Consider the following 26253-nt stretch of genomic DNA (forward strand, 5'->3'; position numbering starts at 1 on the left):
TTACAATTAGCACTATATGCACTTAACTCTACTCTTTCCAAAATAATGGAGAAATCCATTAACTTCTGATTCCTAAATTATATCAAAATCAGAGATTTTGTCAGTGCTGATCAACTGGTGACATATTGGCTTATTAGTAGTGGCAAATGATGCAAGAGTTATCTTGTATGGTATCAGCCAAAAAAAAAAAAAAAAAAATATATCCAATGATACCTGTCAAACTTCTCCAACAGTTTTCTGGTTCTTTCAATTTATTCAAGCTACCCACTTTCACAACAATAAATTATTCATTATTGGGCAGATTCACTGAAAAAAATTTGTGAAACTCAATGTTTCACTCAACATTTCTAAAGCTTTTGATCATTTGGCATAAAAGTTGTAAACAAGCTCCTATCTTATGGATTGCTGACTTTTTTTTTTTTCCTCAATTGGTTATTCAATTTTTCTTTCTGGCTGCCCCCCCCCCCCCCTCTCTCTCTCTCTCTCTCTCTCTCTCTCTCTCTCTCTCTCTCTCTCTCTCTGATGATAGATTGCTCTTTGTCTTATACTTATTTCTAACTTTTTCACTAATGCTGGCATTCCCTCAAGGTTCAGTTCTTTCATCTACTCATTTTTCTTGTATATATCAGTGACTTTCTTCCACAAACTGGCAATCCTGTCCATAGCTTTTCTTCCAAACAGCTACTCACTCCATATAAATTTTTTGTCATGGAATATTTTCTCCACTCCATTCAAAAGAGGGAGTCAGGTTAATTAATCCCTTACAAAGTCTCTCCACTTTCTCTTTCATATGCATTCTGTTTCTGCTGCATGCCTTTTCTATAGATACTTCCATGCTCACTGTTCTGAATTGTCATCCATAATTCTCCCTCTCTCTTTCAAACCAGTCTGAAAGAGAAAACATGCTGCAACCATTTACTGTCCAATTTCCTACTGAGAGAACTGACCTTTCTGTTTCCTCATATATCCATTCAGTATTTTCTGAAAATTGTAATCTATAAAGATTCAAGTCTAATGTTAAAATTAGGTTCAGTCTTCTTAACCTTCAACCAAGTACTAAAGCTCCTAATACCCTTCATTTTGGGTGAGGGTTCATTAAAAAAAAAAAAAAAAAATAAAGCACTACAGTCGATTCCGGTTATTTGGGCCACATCGGGACTAGTGCATTTTGGCCCAATGAAGCGGCTGCCCCAATTATCCGAAGTTTCACGTAAATACAGTAGTTAAAAATACAATGTACCCCCCTTTGCAATTAGTTCACTGTACAATCAAATCACGTTACGACGAACTCACCATAGTAAAGTACCATTCACTATACGATGCGTAGTAAGTGCCGGTCATTGTGATCACGTTCGTGAATTGAATTTTAATTCAATTAAACAGCGATTCTAATTAGCGAAAATAGGAGGAATGTTATCTACAGGCTATAAAAGTAAAGATATATTAAGCACAAATTTACCCTTTATTACCTTACCAATTAAAAAATTAAATGATACGGGAAATACAGAAGAATATACGTGATAATCGGAATAATTAATATGTACTGTAATATGTACATACTAACTAAACTAGTTGACATTTCTGTTCACTGACATTTGTTGGTGGGGGCTGAAATTTAAAACAGTAAAAAGATAAGCAGTCAATAACAAAAAAACACTGCACACACAAATTGCAAGTAATACAATACACGCAAGTGGGAACGGAGTAACGAGTTACAAAGCTTTAAAAATAGGAATGAAGAGAAGATTCGGAAAAAAAAATTTTTTTTTTTTTATATGATTGAAGATTCCATGGAAGTGTAAACACATTTTACCATAATAACCTACAGAATTCCAGCTGTCAGTATTATCGCAAATTCAATAAGATCTTGTTTACTATCCGTTTACGATAGATTGCACTAACAGAAAAGTCCAATAAACAGGTGACTGCTTATTGTTTTATGGTTGTGACCTCCAAAAATCCGACCAAACTACGTGGTACGGTCAGAGAAAATCTTAGGGTATCTCCAGTGGTGTGGTCTCCTGCCCCGATTAAACAGCATTTTGTCCCAATTAAGCGAAGTAAACTCTGGCTATTTTCTCGATTGGGTTCTGTTTTTTAAGATTTGTCCCAAATAATCGGCTGCCCCGATTAACCGATGGCCCAAATAACCGGAATCCACTGTATCTTTTTTCATGAAGTGGAAGAAATATGTTATGTGCTATAATGGAACCCTTACAACCACTGCAGTGGAGACATACTTATATATATATATATATATATATATATAGAGAGAGAGAGAGAGAGAGAGAGAGAGAGAGAGAGAGAGATAACTATAATTAAACTTGTTTATGTCACACACACACACACACACACACACACACACACACACACACACACACACACACACACACACACACACACACACACACACACACACACACACAGGTGTGATATATAATACACACACAGAGGTAGTTCTCGACTTTACGAGTTAATTTGTTTTTGGAATGCGGTATTTATGAATGTTTAACATTCATTTTTTGCAATTAATGTTCATATTTTTGATTTTGTTGATACTTGGGAATAAAAACTCGTAAACCTGGGAACTCATAAAGCGAAAACTCGTAAACCGAGAACTGCCGGTGTGTGTGTGTGTGTGTAGATATATATATATATATACACACCGGCAAGATTTCACCATATATATATATATATATGGTGAAAGATATATACCTTTCAGCATATTTTATGGTACTGAATGCTTACACAAGCAGTGCATTTCTTAGACCAACATTTTGTTGATGAGAGGGGGTGGAATTGTAGCACAAGTGCCTTGCAGAATGCTAGTCAATGATCTCTACCTATTTGTTCAGTTTCTATATAATATAAATTTCATCATATTTATGTAACCATAAAATTTAAACAATTTAAATGCTTCTACAATTAAAATTAAATTGTGCAGCACAGAGGATTTATATCTTGATACTATTTCTGTGGCAGTCAAGGTCATTCACTAGCTGCTCTGGAAAACATTCATGTTATAGTTCGGCCTGTTCTCATCAGCAAACTGAAGCAGTGATAATTCCAAGCCGAACGGGCTAGCCAGGTGGGTAAAGTGCCTGCCTGGCAACCCAAAGGTCGTGGGTTCGATTCCCACCTCGGGCTTGGATCAAAGTACTGCAAAAACCTTGGGAGGTGCATTATGGCCACAGAAGCCTATGCGCCAACAACTACCAAAAAAAAAAAAAAAAAAAAAAAAAGATAATTCCAAGGAGGTTACTATAAGATTATGACTGATTAATTAATTGTAAATAACTAGTTGTCCTATAGTTATTTAGAACATCTCATAGCCAGTAGGCATTTCCTTAGATTTCATTAGGGGGTTGTTTTATTTATATAAAACATAGTCCAGCAGTATTAGCAGTCTCCATATGCTACAATTTGCAAAACTGAAGCTTTTCTTGGTACCACTTTGTTCTTCTTACAAATTTTGTTGCCCTTCTCTGTATTCATTCCAGCAGCACTACATCCTTCTTAAAATGAATCCTCCAGACCTGTATGTAGGACTCAAGATGTGTCCTGACCATTGCCACAGTGGGATAATCACCTCCTCATCCCTGCTAGCAAAATTCCTGTATATCATTGACAAAACCCCATGAGCTGTCCTAATAGCCTGTTTGCACTGCTCAGAGAAATTTTTGACTGCACAATTTCAGCCCGATACTTTTCTTTTTCCACTACCCTGAGTGTAGTACTGCACAGTTGTCATGTTACTATGGGATTATTGCTGTCCTTATGCAGTATTAGTCCTCACCAAGGAAGTAAGCCACAGGCTTTTGATGTACTAGCCAAAAAAAAAAAATAATAAAAAATAAGAAACAACAAATTGTATGTTTCCCTTCTCATGAAGGTAACTGTCCAGTTTCCCTTTGAATTTCTTAAAACCGTGAGCCTCAGCACCTGCAGAAGCAACTTGTTCCAGAAATCAGTGACTCACTGGCTGAAAGCAAGCTATCTACAGTATAGTCTAAACCTATTCCCCTGTAATTTGAAAATATGGCCCCTAGTTCTATAATTCTCTATAACAGTGAATATTCCACTTTCATTCACTTTTTAACTATTAGCAACTTTTTAAGTTATGATGAAGAATCTGAGTTTTTATCCTTTGATTTTTTTCTCCATCTCGCTGTTGTAACATTTTTCTCTGTTTGCTTGTCATAGTATTATAGTAAATTATGTTAGAAGCAGAATTTTTTTAAAAAAATTTTGCAAATTTCTTCCTATTTTTGTTAACAATATGGCTGTAATAATTGCCTGAGAATTTTTCTTTCTGACACAATGCATATGATACTGCCTTTTTTTTTTTTTTTTTTATATGTGAACCCCAAACACGAGAGGTATTAGAACCTTAGTACCGTGCTTGGGTTGGAGGTTGAGAAGACGAAAGAAGATATTTGTTGACATTGGATTTGAACTTCTGTAGATTGTAATTTTCAGGAAATATGTATGAAGGAAGGTTGTTCCAGAAAACGACAGTTGAATGAATAAATGAGGAAGATGAAAAGTTGGTTCTGTGGGTTGTTGGACAGTAAATGGATGTTGGCTGGTGGCAGCACATATTCGGACTGTTTTGAAAGAGAGAGCAGGAATTATAGAAGCCAATTCAGAAGAACAGTGCCCATGGAAGTATCTGTAGAAGAGGCATGCAGCAGAAACAGTGAGTCTATGAGAAAGCGAGTGGAGAGACTCTGTTAGAGATGAATCATTAATTAACCTAACTGCCCTCTTCTGAATGGAATCAAGAAGCCTGAGAGAGGTTTTGGGGGCACCACCCCAGATGTGGGAACAATATTCCATGGCAGTGCGGATTTGCGTTTTATACAGAGTGAGCAGCTGTTTGGAAGAAAAGTAAAGCCGAGAGCGAAAGAGAAAACCAAGTTTTTAGATGCAGAGGAAACAATATTTGTAATGTGCTTGGGCCAAGAGAGATTAGAAGTCAGGGTAATCCCCAAAAGAGATATATCATTTTGCCTAGAAATCGGAGTGTCACTAGAGATAAGCATTGGAACAGAAGAATCCTTTTTGCGAGATATAAGACAAGACTGAGTTTTAGAAAGGTTGAAATCAACTAAGTTGTCTTTGCACCACTGGAGAATTACCTGAAGATCAGCATTTAATGAATTGGTAGCAGATTTTCGATTGAGCAGGACAAGGTTTCTCAAAATGGAAAGTTGAATGCAATGTGCTATCATTGGCAAAACTATGCATAGGATTTCCAGTCAATGGAAGAAGGTCATTGATATACAAGAGGAAAAGAGTGGGGGAAAGAACTGAACCTTGGGGGACACCAGCATTAGTGGAGAAGTTAGAAGACAGAGAGCCATCTACCATCACCCTCAGTGAGCGATCAGAGAGAAAACTGGATAACCAATTACTAAAAACAGTTGGCAGACCATAAGATGGAAGCTTGTTTAGAAGACCTTTATGCCAAACACGATCAAAAGCCTTTGAGTTGTCAAGAGCAACTACTTGTGTTTCAAGGCGCCTCCGTAGCCAGGTGAGAAGGAGCAGCAGTGAGAGAACCCCGTTCTAATCAAGAAGCACACGCTTCTTGATTAGACCGGGGTTCAAGCCCGTCACCACCAAATATGGAGGATGCGGTAAGGTCAGGGAATGACCACCGCATATTCCCGGAGCAATATGGCCTTAGTTGCTAATGCTCCAAAAAAACCAAATAACAGTAACTTGTGTTTCACTGAACCTTTCCATTGAATTAGTCCATAAATGGGTAACATAAGCCAGAATATCACCAGTGGATCGACACTGACGGAATTCAAACTGGCGATCGTTGATCATACGGAAGGTTTTTAGGTAGTTTAAGAGTTGGCGGTTAATTGATTTCTCCATTACTTTAGAAAGAGTAGAAGTAATTGCAATGGGACGATAATTGGATGGGAGGGATTTGTCACCCTTTTTAGGAACTGGCTGGATATGAGCAAATTTCCAAGCAGAAGGAAAAACACCTTTGGAATAAGAAAGTGAAAAAAGGCGGCAAAGAATAGGAGTAAGTTCTGGAGCACAGGTTTTGAGAACAAGTGGAGAAATACCATCAGGACCTGGAGCTTTCTTAGCATCAAGATTCATCAAAATACTTCTGATATCCTTTTGATGGAAGACCACAGGGGGCATTGAATGGAGCGTGTTGGGAATGGTGGGAGGTGTTTTACCATGATCATTAATACATGAGCTGGAAGAGAAATGGGATGCTAGCAGGTCAGCTTTATCCTTGGCTGAAGTGACAACAGAACCATCTCGTTTGGACAGAGGTGGGAGCAGAGATGGGCAGAAGTTGCGGCCCATAGCTTTGGCAAGAGACCAGAATGCTCGGCTACCATTAGGGCAAGAAGCAAGTTTTCTACTCTTGTTTAAACTCTAGTTTGGACTAATTAATAACTGCTTTACAATTGTTGCGAGCTTTGGTGTAAGCAGAAAATGAAGCTGAAGAATTAGAAACGAGCCAATTACAATATGCAACATTCTTCTCTTGGACAGCCTTAGTACATTTATTGGAAAACCAAGGTTTAGATAAAGGACGAGATTTTAAAGTGGAGTGTGGGATAAAGGATTCCATTCCTGCAAGAATAATTTCACTGACACGATCTGAGCAAACATTGACATCAGAAGTTTTGAAACAGTAATCCGACCAAGGAAAAGAAGAAAAGAAGTCTCGCAAGTCATCCCATTTTGCATTCTTGTAATGGCAAACAACACGAGGTTGGGAATAGCCGTGAGATAAAGGTTCTATTGGAGAAGAGACAATCACTAAGTTGTGATCTGAAGTGCCTAAAGGACCTCTCACTTCAACCGTGTACTTAGAAGGGTTGTTTGTGAGAAAAAGATCAAGCGTATTGGCTGTATGATTAGGATTGTCCGGTATTCTTGTAGGTAAATGAACAATCTGTGCTAGGTCATTAGTAATTTCAAAAGCCTCAGCATCTCGACCTGCTGGGTCGGTGTGACTAGAAAATGGAAGCCAGCTGGAGTTGTGAACATTAAAATCACCAAGGAATTGATACCGCCTGGGATTGATACCATTTTTCAATTTAGAAGCTATAAAGATTAATGAAAGAGCTTAAAGTTTATAAAAATTAATAACATTAAAGATTTATATTTTTAAGAAAATAAGTGTATGGGATGGCAATGTCTGTTGCCAGTACAGACTAGAAATGCATGGCAAAACACCACCTTCCTTGGCAGTCACATTATAAAAGATAAATGAGAGATGCCACGAACATCAAAACTGGTTGATGGATTTTGATGAAATGATCAGTAGTACAATGTCTGTTTTATGTGTATGGTTAAAAAAAAAAAAAAAAAAAAAGCAGCAGCAGCAGCATTAGTGCATTCTACTATTGTACTGTACTGTACAGGTTATTTGTGTGCTGATAGGATCTAGTGAAGTGTTATATGATCAATCATAGCAGACGTATGACTTCATGAATATATGTAATAAATTGAGGACTTATTACAACTTGCCTTATATACATTGCAGCAATCATGCTGAGCCTGGCATTTAATATCCTCTTCCATTATTCCTGCCATCCCTTCCTTTTCTTTTCCAAGAGAGGTTCGCAGCTGGGTATCAGTACGCACGTTCAAGTCCACCTTTCTGTATTATAGTTGAGTTGCTGTCGTAGGCTTCATTAAGTTGAGGCTCATTGCCTTGAAAATTACTTGCCCCATTTTCTTTTTCTTAATTTTGTTTTTAATCCAATTTTGTATTTAATGTTTTTAATTAATAATTTTATTTTTAGTTATACCCAGGATTACTAACAGTCCCATCATCATGAAGGTGGAAGCAGAGGATTTGGCTGTCACAGACTGTCCGGACTTCGCTGAAATTGGGTCCATTTAACTTGAATGTCACCTGAATATCAGTTCCATCAGCGTTTTAGACTCCCAGGTAGCAAGTGCAGCTGGTCTAGCATATCTGAGGGAATGTCTGTGACAGCCTCAAGGACATCGTTGGAGAATGGACATCGTTGAGATTAGAATTGAGACCACGTATATTTCTGAAATGAACCAGGAATTGTATGCGAGGTTTAGATCTTTTTGCTGATAAGCTTACTCTATTAGTTTGACAATTCATGGTGTACTCAATAGTAAGAAAAAGTGGGGGGTCATGCTGTATGAAGTAATGAAATTTTTGGATATGGCGTACACATGGTAATAATATACCCAGATATTTCACATAATGTGGTCTCGACAATGCTCTGCATACCTACTACTTGGACTCCCTCCAGTCACTTTCTGGCAGAGTAGAGGTAGGAAGATTATACACTAGCTGATCTGGAAGCCTTCTAAAGTCTTTCACCAGACCAAACCAATAGGTTTGGTCTGGTGTACTAACTAGCAGCTGTCCTACGAACACCATTTTAGAGCTGTACCCTCAAAATGTAAGGAAGATTGGATCTTGCCATGATGTTCATCATAATCTGAAAAGTCATCAGTCATACTTCATGATGGAAGAGATGGGGAAAGTTGCCCGGAACTTAGCTCTGGAGACTAAACATGGGTTCCACCACTTCAAGCCTCCAATAAGCAAAGTGGTGATATTGCACCAGTTGATGAGAGTCATCTACCACCTAGTATGGCCTGATAGCACCGAGGAGCGGTATTCCTCCATGTGGTGTGGGCGCCACACCTTGTGACCCCTGCTTATATTGGTTCACAGCTGGGTGTGAACCAATAACTCGATGCACAAGCACATCCATGGTGTGCTTGTGCATCGAGTGATTATTAACAATCCCATCAGCATGAAGGTGCAAATAGAGGATTTGGCTATCATAGACCATTCAGACTTTGCTGAAATTGGGTCCACTTGACTTGAATCTTGCCCTAATTTCAGTTCCATCTGAATTTTAGACTTCCAAATAGCAAGTACAGCTTGTCTGGCATATCTGAGAGAATGTCTGTGACAACCTTAAAGACCAAGGGATCTATTCAGTTATATTGAAGGAGGCAGCGAGGGAAGTAAGCAAGCCATTAGCTTTAATTATGAGAGCATCCTTGGACTCGGGGGAAGACCCCATGTACTGGAGAAGTGCAAACGTATTTCCAATTCACAAAGGGGGATGAAAGTGTGACATCAGTAATACAGACCTGTTTTGGAGTAAAATAATGGAGCTGTTGGTTAAAGAGGCATTGCAGGATCAACTAGTCAAGAGTGCAGCATTAATTCAGATGCAGCATGGGTTTGTTAAGGGAGTCTTGTCTGAAAAATTTGATTGGATACAACGTGGTTACAAAGGAACTGGATGTAAAAAATAATTTTGATATCATATACTTGGATTTCAGGAAAACTACTATACAAATTGGAGTAGTATGGCATTAAGGGCAAGTTGCTACAATGCATAAAAGGGTTGAGTGTGAAAAGACATTGGTAATCAACGGATGCTGATTTTCATCGACAAATGTTATTAGTGGAGTCCTCCAGTTTTCGGCGTTGGGCCCTCTGTTGTTGTTGTTGTTTATTTATCAGTGAGATTGATTAAGGTATATCAGGCTTATTATCCAAGCTTGCAGATCATACTAATGGTGGCAGGGTTGTTAATCAGAGTAATGGCAGTGTGCTACTCCAACAGGATCTAGAAATGTTGGGTAGATGGGATGAGAAGTAGCAACTGAAGTTTAACATTGACAAATGCAAAAGTACTGCATATGGTTGGAAGTAACCCGAGAGAAATGTACTAACTGTGTGGTACTACACTTAGTGTGGTATAAAATGAAAAAGACCTGGGAGTAATTGTGCAGTCAGATAAGAAATTTTCTTAGCAGTGCAGACAGGCTGCCTGAGCATGTTGTCAGTGATATACAGGTATATCACTGACAAGTAAATCACTACAGTGGATAAAAGGAAGGTTTAGCGGAAGAAGAGAGTGGTAATTAATGGACACTGCTCTGTGGGCTAATGTTATTAGTGGAGTCCTCCAAGTTTCGGTGTTGGGCCCCTTCTTGTTTTGTGTATTTATCAATGATATTGATGAAGGTATATCAGGGTTACTGACCAAGTTCGCATACGAAGTTTGGCAGGGTTGTTAATGACTGTATATTACCTCGACAGGATCTAGAAAAGTTGAGCAGATTCGCTGAGAGGTGGCAACTGATGTATAACATTGACGAATATAAAGTACTGCATATGGGTAACAGTAATCCCATAGTACACATGAACTGTATGGTACTACACTCAGATTAATGGAGAATGAAAAGGACATGGGGTAATTGTGCAGTGCAGACAGGCTGGAAGAGTAGCTCATGCTCTCTTGTTATTGATATGCAGGAATTTTGTTTGCAGGGAAAAGGAGATGATTATTCCCTTGTAAAAGGCAATGGTCATCCCACAACTTGAGTACTGCATTTTGGTCTGGAGGCCTCATTTTAGGAAAGATGTAGAACTGTTGGAATGAGTACAGATAATGGCAGTGAGAGTGGTGAATGTAACAGCGAAAGGTTGCTGTTACCAAGAAAGGCTGAAATTCTTCAACTTGCAACGTCTGGAGACAAAGCACCTGCGAGGTGATCTAATTGAGGTGTATAAAGCCTTGTATGTTTTGTGCGAGCTCAATACTGATGGGATTCTTCCTGTTCCTTCTCTTCTTCTTGCTCAGATTACACGCATCCTTTAGGAAAGACAATTGTAGAATAAATGTGTGGAAATTTGCCTTGAGCCAGCAGGTGGTTGATAGTTGGAACAAACTTCTATCTGTCGTTAGTAGAGGGCTACAACTTAAATAAGTTCAAGGTAGAACTGGACAAGCATTTGGCATTAATGGATGGGTGAATTGGGAGGGTGGTTTTTTTTTTTTTATCAATATAAGCTTGCTTTCTTGCTTTCATATGGTCTCTACTAATGCTAATGCTAAATTTTTGATTATCTTTAGGATTATTAAAATGGTGTATAATAAAAAAATTATCATATTCAGTTTTATGTTATTTATTATAATATTTATTCATATTATACATATAATTTATTAAGAAAAATGGAATAGAAATTCAAGATAATAATGCAATTATAATATCAAAATACAAATACATTTCCAGTTATAAAAATTGCAATATTTTATTTTTATAATATTGAATGAGAGATTTGACTGTTTATTTTTTATCAGTGGATCAGTATCTGGATCGATATTTGTCATCTAATGCACTGAGTGTTTTCTGAATTTACGTCAGAAATTCGGGACCTGTACTTGGATTTTATAAATTTAATTTTTTAAAAAAATTGTTCACATCTGTATGTGCTTCTGAATAATGACAGAATTTTCTTTGCATTATCCCTCATCTTTGGAAATCCTTCTTGGTTAAAATTTTTATAAAATTCATGGTGAGATAATTCCAAAATAATTTTCTTCAGCAGGCTGTTTATTATGTGTATTTTGAAAACAAGTATAGGCCGGAGGTTGTCCACCCCTGATCTAGACCATTATGTCCATGAAGTCTGCCCATCTTCACAAAATTTATGGGCAACCTTGTAAATCGCTTGGAATAATGTTAGTCAAGACACTATTATGCAATTCATATCTGTAAGGCAGTGATTAAAATGTCATGTTAATACTGATAAATGGATAATAAATGTTGTGATAATACTGATAAATGGATAATAAATGTGATAATACTGATAAATGGAGGATAATTATACTGATTTTGATGAAAAATCAGTATAATTATAATTCTCCTGCAGCCATTCTAAACTACATATATTGTTTGGCATTACAAAGATGTGAAAGGGGATAATTTGTTTTCTTCTTTTTCTTGGTTGGATTACTATTTTAAATCTTCTAATGTTTGCTCAGATGGTAGCATTTGTGTACATGCAAGTATACATGCACCTGTTCCTATTCTTAGCTACCCTAACAGAACCCATGTGTTTACTTGTACCACAATGACTCCCAGCAGTCTCTGAAATCCCCTACATCTTGTTTTCCAGGCTGCTGCTCATTCCAGTAGAAGCAGTGCAAGAATCACTTTCACCTCTGCCAGCGGCTGCTGTTAATCTATTAGTCCATGTACCTGCCCAAGCTAGCAGTTTTCCGACCCACCTAACACTGCCTCAATAGCATCAGCAAATATTCTTGCACCCTTTCTATTTAAGTGTATCCCATCCCTGTAGAAGCAGTCTCTCCTGTTAACAAGCACAGACCAGGCTGAGAAAAATTCTACCCTTTGAGCCTTGCACAATCTCTCCAGAGCCGAATTGATCGACAAGGCTCTCATCATATATTCCCTCCTATCGTGTCTCGACAGAATTGTAGACACTTTCAAATTCAACCCTAATTCATGGCTTTTTTTCAGCAGTGACCTGTACTTGTTCAGTAATTCCGCCAGTCTCTTACTCTTAATATCATTAGTGCCAATGTGTACAACAGTATCACCTTTTGTGCCCTTGAAAGATATCTGCTCTACAAAATCATCAACCTTTGCCCCTGGCAGACAGTCAGTGCAAACCATAAATAAAAACTGTGCACAACTTGTCTCAGTGCAAACCATAAATAAAAACAATGTTTTTATTTCACTATGCAACTTCACAAACTCATATCAACTGGAAAAATAAGTGGCATAAATGTAAACGCGTACCATGAGACAATGGTGTGGGACATGCAGTATGTGTTCGTGGAGAGACATGATGTTGTTTACTATGGTTTGTGATATTTTTTACTTTGATTTGATTTTTTTGTGAGAAACAAGTCTCTCTCACAAAAGAAAAAAGAAAAAAAAGTTACTGACTCAACATATCTATTTTTTCTTTAACATTGTGGCAGTTAATGAGCTGGTATCCAGTTTTTGCATTACTGTAATGGCAAACTTCCAAATAATTGTTCTGAAACATTTTTAGGTAAATGTCAAAGTTACGACAATGGATGCAGAGCTGGAATTTGCTATCCAACCAAATACAACTGGAAGACAGCTCTTTGATCAGGTATCTAACTTTGATATTATATTTAATTTTTATATTGAAATTTAAATTCAAAATAAATTGTTTACATGCTTGAATGTAATGATCATTATTAAATTTGGAAATATGTTTGGAAATATTAAATTCATAAAAACTATTTATGAATAATATGTTTCACTGTAAGAAAGTAAGATATTAGTACACTAATTCCTTGTTTTAATGGCCATTCATTTAATGAATTTTTGCTACAACAAGAACATACAAAACTATATTTGATGCATCAGAGAATCAAAGGATTTTAAGATTAATAAGATAGTGTTGTTTTAAAAGATGACAGATGGAAGCGTTAGTTACCACCTGTATCATTTGTTATGACATACTTGCTTAGTATTAGCTATTTTTGTGAGTTTTATCTCAGATTATTTTGCCATTCATCATGACTTCTAAGCATTAACAACTTTGCCAGCTGGCACCACAACAAGCTCTTGAAAGCCTGTAAGTGTTGATATGAAGGTAGATATTGTGAAAAGGGTGAATTGTTAACTTTCATGGCTTACACCCTCTATCTGGTGTGTGTGTGCGCGCGCGCGCACACACAGACAACACACATATTATATATATATAATATAAATAAAAATAATAGGATGTATTCATAAAACTGAACATCTAAAAAAAAAAAGAAAAGAACGAAAAAGTTATTAATTTATTTAATTGAATTATGGTGTTGAAAGAAGTGCACGAACTATAGCAGAAATGCCCAGCAACCATAATGAAATATAGACAGATGTATTTGATCAGTGTACTGAGTAGGGTTGCTGACCTGTCAAGTGTAATTACAATGGAATAAATTGAGAATACCTGCAAGGTAAAAGCAGATTACCTGAAATTAAATGAAATTAAGATTAAATTTTTAAGATTTTGTCCGCCCACAGTGGCGGACAAAAAAACTGCATCACCTTAAAAAAAAATTAACGTTTGTACTGAAACGTATAAGATATTGTTTGATTACAGTCATAAATAAAAAAAGTCTATATCTGAAAAAAACCTTAAGAAAAAGTAACGTTTATACTTAAACGTATAAGATATTGTTTGATTACAGTCATTTTTTTGTTGCAAAGCAAAGGTAAAGCATCAGCTGTTTCTATAAATATGACGTTGGAAGGGTATGCATGCGTATTAGTTTCTATAAATATGACGTTGGAAGGGTATGCATGCGTATTAGTATCCTGTTTTGCAGAGATGTAAGCATGGCTTCATATGTTCAATTGACACCAAGGAAAAAAAGTGTAGATGTTGCTATCCCAGGAAGGGCTTTCTACACGTCCCCTATCGCTGATAAAATAGGCTGCCACCAGTCAACAGTATCCCGGTGCTGAAATTAAAGTGTGAAACTGGTAATGTGAAGAGAAGACCTGGATGATCAGGCTGCAAGAGAGTGACTATGCCTTCCCAAGATCGATGTTTTAAATGGCCATGCCTTTGTAATTGCCATACTAGTGCTCCTGATCTAAAACTGGACTTATAGATGGCCTCTGGTGTTGAAACAAGTGCACGAACTATACAAAGATGGCTTTCGGAATGGGTCTGCATGCCTATCAGCCCAAGAAGCATTTGTTGACCCAACAAATGAGGAAGTGACTTGCCTGGGCTAAAACGCATGTTTCTTGGACAGAAGAACAATGGGACACCGTCATCATTTCTGATGAATTGAAATTCAACCTGCATGGTTTGGGTAGGAAATGATATGTTGGAAGACGAAACTCTGTGAGGCATACCATCCTGACTGCATAACACCAACTGTAAAGTTCCCTGCCGGTCAGTTGGTCTGGGGGATGCATAACAAGCAAAGGGATAGGACGAATTAAGTTTATTAACTGAATGGTGAAAGCAGAAACCTACACTGCTATCTTGGAGGAGTGCCTGAAACCCGTTATTAGGGAACACCACACAGACGCCCAAAACTACATTTTTCAACTCAGCACCTTGCTACACAACAAAATTGGTAATTTTCATGCTATTTCGATTTAATGACAAGTTTGTCTTCTTTCTCACAAGGCTTAAAACATACTTTAAGCAATGTTTTCCTTCGTTTTTCTCCCTTAAGGTTCAGTCATACCTCAGAAATGCTGGCATTACAGTGTTGGACTGGCCCAGCAACAGTGCAGATTTGTGAACCCTATTGAAAATTTCTGGTACATGATGTCATCCATAATTGCTTAGAATTAATTGCACATTTTACCCTTTTGGCAAGATTAGGTATATCAGGTGGAGTCTTTTTATTGGATTTCATTCACAGAGATATATATCCCATCTAACAAATGCATTTCGAACATTTCTACAACCCACAATGCAGCACAAAACATTATTTGCAAAATTCACAAGTGATGCAGTTTTTTCTTGTCTGCCACTGTATACAATTACTACTGTAAGAGTGTAATTAGTACCATATAGGTACTCAAAGTGTGTTAAAACTTTAGCATAAAAGTACCAAGTGGGCCATTAGACCAAAAGAATCTATAAAGACTAAGATAGCCTGTGTTGGTTTACTTCTTTATACCCTAGAAATAAACATATAATTAGTAATAAAAAATATAAAATAAAATGATTATGTGGCTAATTATTGATAATTGGATACATAGAATAGCACTTTATTGAGGGCTAACACTATTCAATATATTCTATAAATAATTAGCATGGCTATCTGTTTCTGATTGTTATCTGAATGTTTAACTAGGTCCAAATAATAAACATTAAGGTAAGATAACAACTAGCTCGACAGATATCTTTGAAACAAATAATACAGAAAATGAGTGCGAACCATAATTTTCACTTGAGTTGTGGTGTTTTTTATTTATTTCTCCTTATGTCAGCATTTAACTTATGCTGACATAAGGAGAAAGGAGGTAAGAATAAGTAAAGTAATAGTATGGTGAAAGAGGCCTATGTGCTCCGGATTCATATTATTAAAACGAAAATTATAGTTCCTCAGAGCGGTTTATATACTTAGAACATACATACAAAGAACGGTTTAATATACAAAAAGCTTTCGGCTGAGTAGACAGCCTTTTTCAGTTAAAGAGAAAAATATATTAAATGACAGTTAGAATGGAGACGTGCACTGCCAAACAGGTGCGTGAGGCGCGTGGCTAATTGTTTGAGGTTGAAGTTTGTGGCTGTGACGTATGGTGGTGACGCAGCCAGCGTTTGTCTATGGACAGAAGTATTGCTTCTGTGATGGGGTTAACTTGACAACCACTGTTCCTGTTCAAAGAGGTATCCGAGCATTTTATGTTTAACGATTCCAACCAGGTGCGCCATAGGTAATGGTGGGACCTGTCCACAACCATGACATCGCGGTGTGGGTCAATGTCGTGGTGGGTTGTCCAGACGTCCTCGGCAATAGCGGAGTGTTCCACATCTGCCAAACGGATCGCCCTTTTATGTTCTGAGAGGCATTTCTCGAGTCGACGTCCAGTCTTTCCAAAATAGCAGCTAGTGCAGTCACGGCAAGAGATGCGATAGACCAAACCGCTCTGCAGAAGGGTGGGGACAGGTGTTTTCACGTTGGAAATGAGAGAACGTAGTTTCCTGCCTGGGAGTTGGATGCACTTTATCCCATGTGATTTTAGGATTCTACTGATCCGTTGCGACAGGTTGGGGTAGTATGGGATAAATGCCCTCGTGGATGACTCACCACTGTTGATGCTACTTTGGTCGCTATGTTGTCGTGTGCCTGTAGGTCATACCTGTCAAGGGTGTCAATGGGATAGCCACACTTCGCAAGGTCCGCTTTGACCCTGGTGATATCTGTGCGTCTTTCACCTACAGAGCTAGTGTGTCCAGGCGCGAGTTAGCAAGGTTCGGGCAGTGGTGAGGAGGTGACCCCGTGCGTGTGCTGACCGGAAGTTGGTAAATTGGCCAGCACACATGTTTACGATAAACTGTCGTCTTTGCGCCGGACGAGGGTATCTAGGTATGGTATGTTGTTGTTCGACTCCAGCTCAGTCGTGAATTTTATGAAGGGCGATAGTGAGTTGAGGTGGGTTAGGATTCGTTGACCTGAGTCTCTAGGGATAACTACGAACACATCGTCTACATAGCGACACCAAAAGGCGATGTGATCTGGTGCGTGTGTAAACGCACGTCCCTCTAACTCCTCCATCACGATGTTTGCCGTGACCGAACTGACAGGGGAACCCATGGCTGTGCCATGCACCTGCTGGTAAATTGAGAAGCTAAACATGATTGAACCACCTGTTAAGCACAGTCTGAGGGCGGTGGAAATGTCATCAGGTGTCAGTCTGGTTCTGTCGCTAAGGGTTTCATCATTGTCCAAGAGTTGTTTTGCACAAGAGACGGCAATTTCCACTGGGATGGAGGTAAAGAGTGATATTACATCGAACGATGCCATGACTTGATCTTGTGAGATGGATATAGTGCGGATCCTTTCTATGAACTCAATACTCTTGGAGACGGTGTAGGTGGTCTTGCCAACTAGAGGAGAAAGAAGCCTCGAGACAAACTTAGACAACTCGTAAGTCGGTGATCCACAGCAGGATACAATTGGTCTTAGTGGTGTGTCTTCTTTGTGTACCTTCGGCAGGCCGTAAAACCGTGGGATCTGACACCCGGAGGCACGGAGGTGATTACGGGTTGACTGCGTTATCTTCCCCTGTTTGAGTCAACTATTGATGAGGATATTCACCTCTGACTCCCATTGTTCCAATGCTCTGATGGGGGTAACGGTTAAGGGTTTGCAGACGGAAGTGTCTCGCAAGAGCAATAAGGCTTTCGCCACGTAATCAGCGCGGTTCATTACAACCGTACGACGGCCTTTGTCCGCCGGTAGGATGACGATGGACGAATCCCATTTTAGTGCCTTGAGGGCAGAAATCTGCATACGGCGGACAAAGGCTGTCGTATGGTTGTAATGTACCACGTTGATTACGTGGCGAAAGCCTTATTCCTCTTGCGAGACACTTCCATCTACAAACCCTTAACCGTTACCCCCATCAGAGCATTGGAACGATGGGAGTCAGAGGTGAATATCCTCATCAATAGTTGGCTCAAATCCATCTCACAAGATCAAGTCATGACATCGTTCGATGTAATATCACTCTTTACCTCCATCCCAGTGGAACTTGCCATCTCTTGTGCAAAACAACTCTTGGACAATGATGAAACCCTTAGCGACAGAACCAGACTGACACCTGATGACATTTCCACCGCCCTCAGACTGTGCTTAACAGGTGGTTCAATCATGTTTAGCGACTCAATTTACCAGCAGGTGCATGGCACAGCCATGGGTTCCCCTGTCAGTTCGGTCACGGCAAACATCGTGATGGAGGAGTTAGAGGGACGTGCGTTTACATACGCACTAGATCACATCGCCTTTTGGTGTCGCTATGTAGACGATGTGTTCGTAGTTATCCCTAGAGACTCAGGTCAACGAATCCTAACCCACCTCAACTCACTATCGCCCTTCATAAAATTCACGATTGAGCTGGAGTTGAACAACACCATACCATACCTAGATACCCTCGTCCGGTGCAAAGACACATGCTTGAAGACGACAGTTTATTGTAAACCTGTGTATGCTGGCCAATTTACCAACTTCTGGTCAGCACACGCACGGGGTCACCTCCTCACCACTGCCCGAACCTTGCTAACTCGCGCCTGGACACACTAGCTCTGTAGGTGAAAGACGCACAGAGATCACCAGGGTCAAAGCGGACCTTGCAAGGTGTGGCTATCCCATCGACACCCTTGACAGGTGTGACCTACAGGCACACGACAACAACGTAGCGACCAACAGTAGCATCAACAGTGGTGAGTCATCCACGAGGACATTTATCCCATACTACCCCAACCTGTCACAATGGATCGGTAGAATCCTAAAATCACATGGGATGTTATGTTGTTATTTGGTTTTTAGGAGCATTAGCAACTAAGGCCATATTGCTCCGGGATGTGCGGTGGTCATTCCATGACCTTTCCGCATCCTCCGTATTTGGTGGTGACGGGCTCGAACCCCGGTCTAATCAAGAAGCGTGTGCTACGCCCTGCTGCTCCTTCCCACCTAGCTACCGAGGCGCCTCACACGGGATAAAGTGCATCCAACTCCCAGGCAGGAAACTACGTTCTCTCATTTTCAATGTGAAAACACCTGTCCCCACCCTTCTGCAGAGCGGTTTGGTCTATCGCATCTCTTGCCGTGACTGCACTAGCTGCTACTTTGGAGAGACTGGACGTCGGCTTGAGAAACGCCTCTCAGAACATAAAAGGGTGATCTGTTTGGCAGATGTGGAACACTCAGCTATTGCCGAGCACGTCTGGACAACCCACCACGACATTGACCCACACCACGATGTCGTGGTTGTGGACAGGTCCAACCATTATCTACGGTGCACCTGGTTGGAATCGTTAAACATAAAATGCTCGGATATCTCTTTGAACAGGAACACTGTTCCTCTTTGAACAGGAACAGTGGTTGTCAAGTTAACCTCATCACAGAAGCAATAGTTCTGTCCATAGACAAACGCTGGCCGTGTCACCACCATACGTCACAGCCACAAACCTCAACCTCAAACAATTAGCAACGCGCCTCATGCACCAGTTTGGCAGTGCACATCTCCATTCTAACTGTCATTTAATATATTTTTCTGTTTAACTGAAGAAGGCTGTCTACTCAGCCGAAAGCTTTTTGTATATTAAACCGTTCTTTGTATGTATGTTCTAAGTATATTAAACCGCTCTGAGGAACTATAATTTTCGTTTTAATAAAGTAATAGTACCTCAATTTCCCTCAAATTACTGTGATATACTATCTGATATACCTTTTACTTTCAATCCATCATTTCATAATAGATATATATACACACACCATCCTTAATAAATACCAACAGATTAAAGACAAATGTAGGGATGACTAAAGCAAGGACTGCATTATGAGTTATGAGTAAGTAAAGTGAGAGGCATGACAAAGTAAAAGATGGGAAAATCTATTAGTTTGTAAAAAAAAAACAAATAGAGCGATATATTCTGCTGAGTTTGATCATGATTCAGTAAAAATCAAATTCAGTATGGCCAAGAATGCTTTGTGTCTATGAGGTGCCTTTGTGCAAACCCTTATCAGTCGTGCTACCTCCAAAAATTTATTTTAATATACACTTAGTGAATACTGAATTATGACCACCCACCACCTACCTGCATTGGGCCACTCTTTGCACAGATGACAGCTGCTGTTTGCCTAGGCATTGACTGCACTAGATATATGAAGAAATCTGTAGAGATCTGCAAGGCTTTCCACAGTGTCGGAAGAGATGACAGTGAATAGCCTTGCAAGTGTTCAGTTGGATTAAGGTCAGGAGACCAATCTAGTTAAAATTGGAGACCAATCAAGGTTTCCCCCCATAATGTAGGCACCTATATGTAGTGAGGGGACCTCCCAGTAATGCTGCTGGGTTTCCAGATTAACATCACTGAAAACCAGCGTTTTCAGCCGTGTGCTGTGACTTGTGGGAACTTGGAAAGGGAGATCCTGGTCCAGTCCAACTAGAATCAATTAGCAGGTTCTTACTGCTAGGATAAACTGCATTTCAGTAAGTCTCTCTCCCTTTGGTTTGGGGACAAGGTAAAGTCTTATTGGAAATGCGGATATGATGATCTAAGTGAATTTGGTGTCATATACATCAAGGGGGACATCCCATTTCTGTACTGCGTACATGAATGGGATGTCTCCTCAGAGAGCTCCGTAGTGGGTGAGGTACTTAGGGCATCAGAAATATTTATTTTGCTCTCATGAGTAATTTAAATCTCTCTCTCTCTCTTTCTTCTTAGGCCCAAACAAGGCCCCCCCACGTAATTGAACAGATGGTAATGACAACACCTCTAAAAAGAGCCAACACCGAGGACACAACACCATCAATAACACTGCCTTTATTCATTGTCCATTCTACTGGAGAGCAGGCAATCGGGAAGCTTCCAGCCTTTATCCAGAAAGGATTAAAAGGGTTGGCAGGATTCCCAAATTCCATGAAAAGGTTGCTTTCTAGAGACAATTTAGTGGAAGCTTCAAATCCAAAACATGCCTAGAAATTCTGAAAGCTACATCGATTGGGGATACCTAACATAACTCTCCATAAAACTTTGAACTCGTTTATATCAGAGTGGGATTTTCCTCGCACCTCAGAAGAGAAGTGTGCTCTGAATTGAAAGACCAAGGAGGTGACAGCTGTCAAGAGAATATTGATGGAAAAGGATGGGAATTTCATTCCTATTCAAGTTCTCATCCTAACATTTAACATACCATAGCTTCCAACATACATCAAGGCAGTCTACTTAAACTGCCCAGTTAGGATCTACACACCAGATCCACTGAGGTGTTTTAAGTACCAAAGGTACAGCCACTCACAAACGTGCTGTTGTGGCAACCCTGCCTATACTTGGTGCGGTGCTAAAGACCACAAAAAGCAACAACATCCAGCTCTAAAGCCAATCCAAAAACTGAAAACAGAGCTGGACATCTTCTATGAAGAGGCTAGAAAATGCCTCCAACCAATAAATAGTGGCAAGTCCTCATATGCCAAGACAGTTTTTAGTACACAAACTGATATGACTATTCCACTAAGGGAGGTGATTGTCCCCCTGTAGACAATGGTCAGCCACACCTTGAGTACTGCATACAGGTCTGGAGGCCTCATTTTAGGATGGATGTAGAGCTGCTGGAACGAGTACAGAGAAGTCATTCAGTCCCACTATTTATTGAGCTCACAAAAACGGGTAAACCTCTACACCAATATCAATATCTTCTAGTGGTCTATCACTACCAAAACTAAGTGGTAAAGAAAAGCTATAGAAACTGAAAGAGTTTTTGCAATACAGGAAATCATGGATATAGAGGTTGAGGAACAGGATGACTCAGTCCTAGCTCTGTTGAAGATGAAAAAGAAATGGACACAGCTAACGTTCTTTCTTTCTTTCCAAAGAAAGATAAAACCAGGACCAAATAAACCAAGCAAAATAATGGTGATATTGAAATTCTTTCAATTGAAATGCCATTGATTCCATCAAAATACTGATGACATCAAGGCCCTCCTGTGTAAACATGAACCAACCTGCTTTTGCTTATAGGAGATATACAGTGGTCACCAATCCTGAGGATCGTTGAAAATGTGTTATTTTTGCTGATCAATCAAAATTCAATTTGCATAGTTCGACAGCCGAACTGTTAGACAAAGAAGAAAAGAATTTCATCGTGACTGTATCATCTCGACGGTTAAATTCACTGCATCTCAAATGATATAGGACTGTATTTCAGATAGAAGAAGAGTTGGTCATCTTGAATTTGTGAAGGGTACACCGAATGCTAAGGTGTACAAGAACATTCTTGAGACAAAAATTACCTCCCATAATTAGAGTTCACTATAGGGACGTTTGCCAATTGCATTTTTAAGGACGACTCTGCTTCATGTCATAGAGCCAACTCTGTAAGTACTGCTTCTTAAAATTAGCAAAAGTTTTAAATTTATGAAACTTTGCACTCTTGCTTAAATAAATGTAATTTATTTTTCTGTCTTTATTGCCCACAGCTGAAAAATGGTTTGAAGGATAAATCAATTCGCATAATAACATGGCCTGGCAAGAGTCCAGATCTCAATCCAGGTGAAAATTATTTCGTTTATTACAAAAATTAACAGCAACTGGCAGTCTAAACAGTAATGTAAAATAAACCAAAAACTCCTAGAGCTGCAGGAGACGTGTATTTGGTACCACAAGATTTTTTAGTAATACATTCTGGACCTTATCCAGTCAGTGCCATGACTATGTGCAGCAGTCATCAAAGCAGGGGGTGGGCTAAAGAAATATATGTGCATTTTGTTTTTTTTTTGGTTATATAGCTGCCTGTCATCTTAGTATGAACAAAGTAATGAAAAAAAATCACATCACTACTTTTATAGAAGTTTTGTAATGAGCCATAAATAATATGCTGTTATTTCGGATAAAAATATATTTACCCATAAAGCATAAAAGTAAATTTTTTTGAAATGAATAGTTTCATCTGTGTATTATTATTTATTTATGTTTTTTCAGCAATTTCTAAAAGATTAATTGCCAGCATAAGAACAAATGACTAACAAATGAGCTGATGCAATTTTTTTGAGCACTACTGTATTTATAGGCAAAGAACCTCGCGTAGCTGTCCAATTATTTGAAAAGACAGAGCTGGAGATTGACCTGCCCACAGAGGAGTTGCCATTCTTGCGGGCAACCATATCCCCTTTTAAGCTATGCCACTTACCACCAATTTAGAGGCAGTAGCAGTTTGACTTACAGTAGGGTTTCTCTTAACCAGCAACATTTATTTGTGACCTGGGAACAACAGTCGGCAATTAGATGGAGAATTTTTGTCAGTATTAAGTAACTATGTCTAGCCAACCAGGCTAGCCGGATGGGTAAAGTGCCTGCCTGGCACCACAAAGGTCGTGGGTTTGAATCCCGATTCGGGCTTGGATATCACGATGGTGCCGCACTATCCGGTTGGATCTCATGGCCATGATACACGAAGGAAGCAGGAAAAAACTGGTTCCTTCATGTATTGCTCACATCATACAATTTAAAAAAAAAAAAAAAAAAAAAAACTGTCTAGAAATCCCTATAGGACCTATAATTGGTTTTCTCATTAATTCAACAGTTAATCCTGCTCACTCTGACTTTAACTTCCAAGATATTGATGTAATCAGCTTTATCATTCACTCCCTGCCCTAATTGTCATAGTGATATTTGAGCCTTGCACTTGGATAAAGGTACTGTTAACCAATCTAAGTTAAAAAAAATGAAAATTTAAGTTATATGACTCATGAAAATTTTTATAAACAGGTCATCATCATCAGCCATTTTCAGTTCACTGCAGGAAGAAAGCCTCTACAGCAAGCAACTTTCCAGTTCCTTCTGTTTTGTGCAATGGCCATCCATTTACTACCCATAAACTCATGAATTTCATCTGTCCATCACCGTTGTTGTCTTCCAGGTTTTCTTCTAGCTCCACTTGGGTACCATCCTGTTATTTTCTTAGTCCATCTGTCATTGTCTTCGACCTATGTGTCCTTCCCAAGACCATTTTAGTTATTTAGTTTTGATAAGAATGTCCTTTACTTAAGTTTGCTGCCTAATCCACGTGTTTCTCTTCTTATCTAACAGTCTGATTACCAATATAATTCATTCCATTCTTCGCTGTGTAGGTCTCAACTTCTCTTCCATTCTTTTGGTGAGTGCTCATGGTGGGGAGTATACGTTGGTTCATTACTTTACGTTTCAGACAAATTGGGATATTGCTCCTCAGTATGTGATTATATTTCTTGAATGCTATCCATCCAGAATTTATTCATCTCTTGACTTCCAGCCATTTATCATTATTACAGCTAATGACTTGTTCCAGATAAGTATGACTCCACCTTTTCAATTACTGCTCCTTCAATCATTATATCCCTTTCTGTGGCATACTTGTTCATCATCCATCCAAAATTTATTCTTCTCTTGCCTTCCAGCCATTTTATCATTATTACAGCTAACGACTTGTCCCAGATAAGTCTATGACTCCACCTTTTCAATTACTACTGCTTCAATCATTATATCCCTTTCTGTGGCATACTTGTTCATCATTACTTTTGTTTTAGCCATATTCATCTTTAGTCCAAAATCCTTACTAACTCTGCATAACTGATTAAGATTTTCCTCTAGTTCTCTGGGATCATGGCTTATGACCACAATGTCATCTGCAAATCGTAAATTGTTTAGGTACTCTTCATTCACATTGACTCTTTTCTGAACCAGTCTAATCTTCTGAAAGCTTCCTCAAAGGCAGCAGTAAACAACTTCGGAGATATTGTGTCTCCTTGTCGAACTCCTTTCTCAGTTTTAAATTTACTACTGTCTTTGTCTAGTCTAATAAAGGAAGTAGCATTCTCATATATTTTCTCCAAAATCATAATATATAGGGTATCTTTGCCTTGTCTTTCCAGTGCCCGAAACATTTCCTTATGCTGTATAGTCAAATGCCAGGCATAATGGTGTTTTATATTCATTTGCTTTCTACATTAGCTGTGACATTACATGAAGTTGATCCATAGTTGAGAATCCTGTCCTAAGGCCAGCTTGCTGTTTCGGTTGATTCTCATAAAGTATTCTTCTAATCTGTTAGTAATGACCCTTGTGAAAAACTTGATGTGGGATAACAAACTAATTGGTCTATAATTTCCAATTTCTGATTTATCTCCTTTCTTATGCAGCAAAACTATGATTGCATTATTCCACTCCTTAGGCATCACATCTTTTCTAATATATTTTGTGAAGAGTTTTGCCAGTTTTTGTGTTGTGTTTCTTCCTCCTAATTTTAACAACTCTACAGTAACTTAATCTTCCCCCGGGGCTTTCTGATTCTTCATTTTCTTCAACGCATGTTCTACCACATCATGAAGAATATCGGGTATGTCGTATGTGTTGCTAATTTGCGATCCATCTTCCCCACTGCTGGCATCATTCCCTCGCTCCTTGTATAATTCTCTATAGTAGTCTTCTGCTATTTGAATTATGCCTTCTCTGCTATTTATAAGTATATCATTGCTATTCTTCAGTTTCAGTATCATTTATCTTTCTGTATTACTGCTCATGGCTGTTGATTTAAGTCCTTTGTTTTCCCTTAGTGCTTGTTCTACTTGTGTTAAATCTTCTTATGTCCTCTCTGAGTCTCTAATGGCTTTGCATAACTCAGTATACTCAATTTTCTCCTTGTCAGTGTTTATCTTGCTCTTCATTTGTCATCTTCGGTTCATTATGTGAAGTGTTTCTTGACTAATTTTTGGCCACTTTCAAAAAGTTGTAATATTCCTCATCAATATCTTGGTCCTGAGCAGTCTGTAGAAGCTCAAACTTGTTCTTAAATTTCAATACATACTGCTTTTCTCCTCTTCTGTTATCTCAAAGAACTTTGTGTTATTTACTCTAGCCAGTTTTTTCCTTTCCTACATCTATATCAAGTGTACATACTACCATTCTGTGATCACTTCCAACATTTACCTTATTCAGGACGGTAACATCATTCACGATATATCTTCTGTTAGTGAGGATGAAGTTGATTTCATTAGTTGTTAATCCATTTGGGCTCTTCCAGCCTCTTCCATTTTCTGTTCACCCTTTTCTTGAAAAAAGTGTTCATTACTGACATTCCTCGAAATTCTGCAAATTCCACAAGTCTTTCACCTCTTTCATTTCTTTCACCAATTCCAAATTTTCCTATAGTTCCCCTTTCTGTGCTGTTTTGT

General features: G+C 38.8%; 1 protein-coding gene across 4 annotated transcripts in view; it reads left to right on the plus strand.

The window, feature by feature from the left end:
* The window catches only part of LOC150088259 (moesin/ezrin/radixin homolog 1-like), a 706511-nt gene that overhangs the window by 92889 nt on the left and 587369 nt on the right, over nucleotides 1-26253 (plus strand). For all 4 annotated transcript variants that reach the window (XM_090369412.1, XM_090369409.1, XM_090369410.1 and 1 more), the window contains one exon: nucleotides 12875-12958. In XM_090369412.1, the coding sequence (XP_090225538.1) occupies nucleotides 12875-12958 (84 nt within the window). The remainder of the gene's footprint in view (nucleotides 1-12874; nucleotides 12959-26253) is intronic.

The sequence above is a fragment of the Mastigoproctus giganteus genome, chromosome 3, assembly GCF_048544385.1.
Source record: "Mastigoproctus giganteus isolate SK-2022 chromosome 3, ASM4854438v1, whole genome shotgun sequence".
NCBI classification, from domain to species: domain Eukaryota; kingdom Metazoa; phylum Arthropoda; class Arachnida; order Uropygi; family Thelyphonidae; genus Mastigoproctus; species Mastigoproctus giganteus.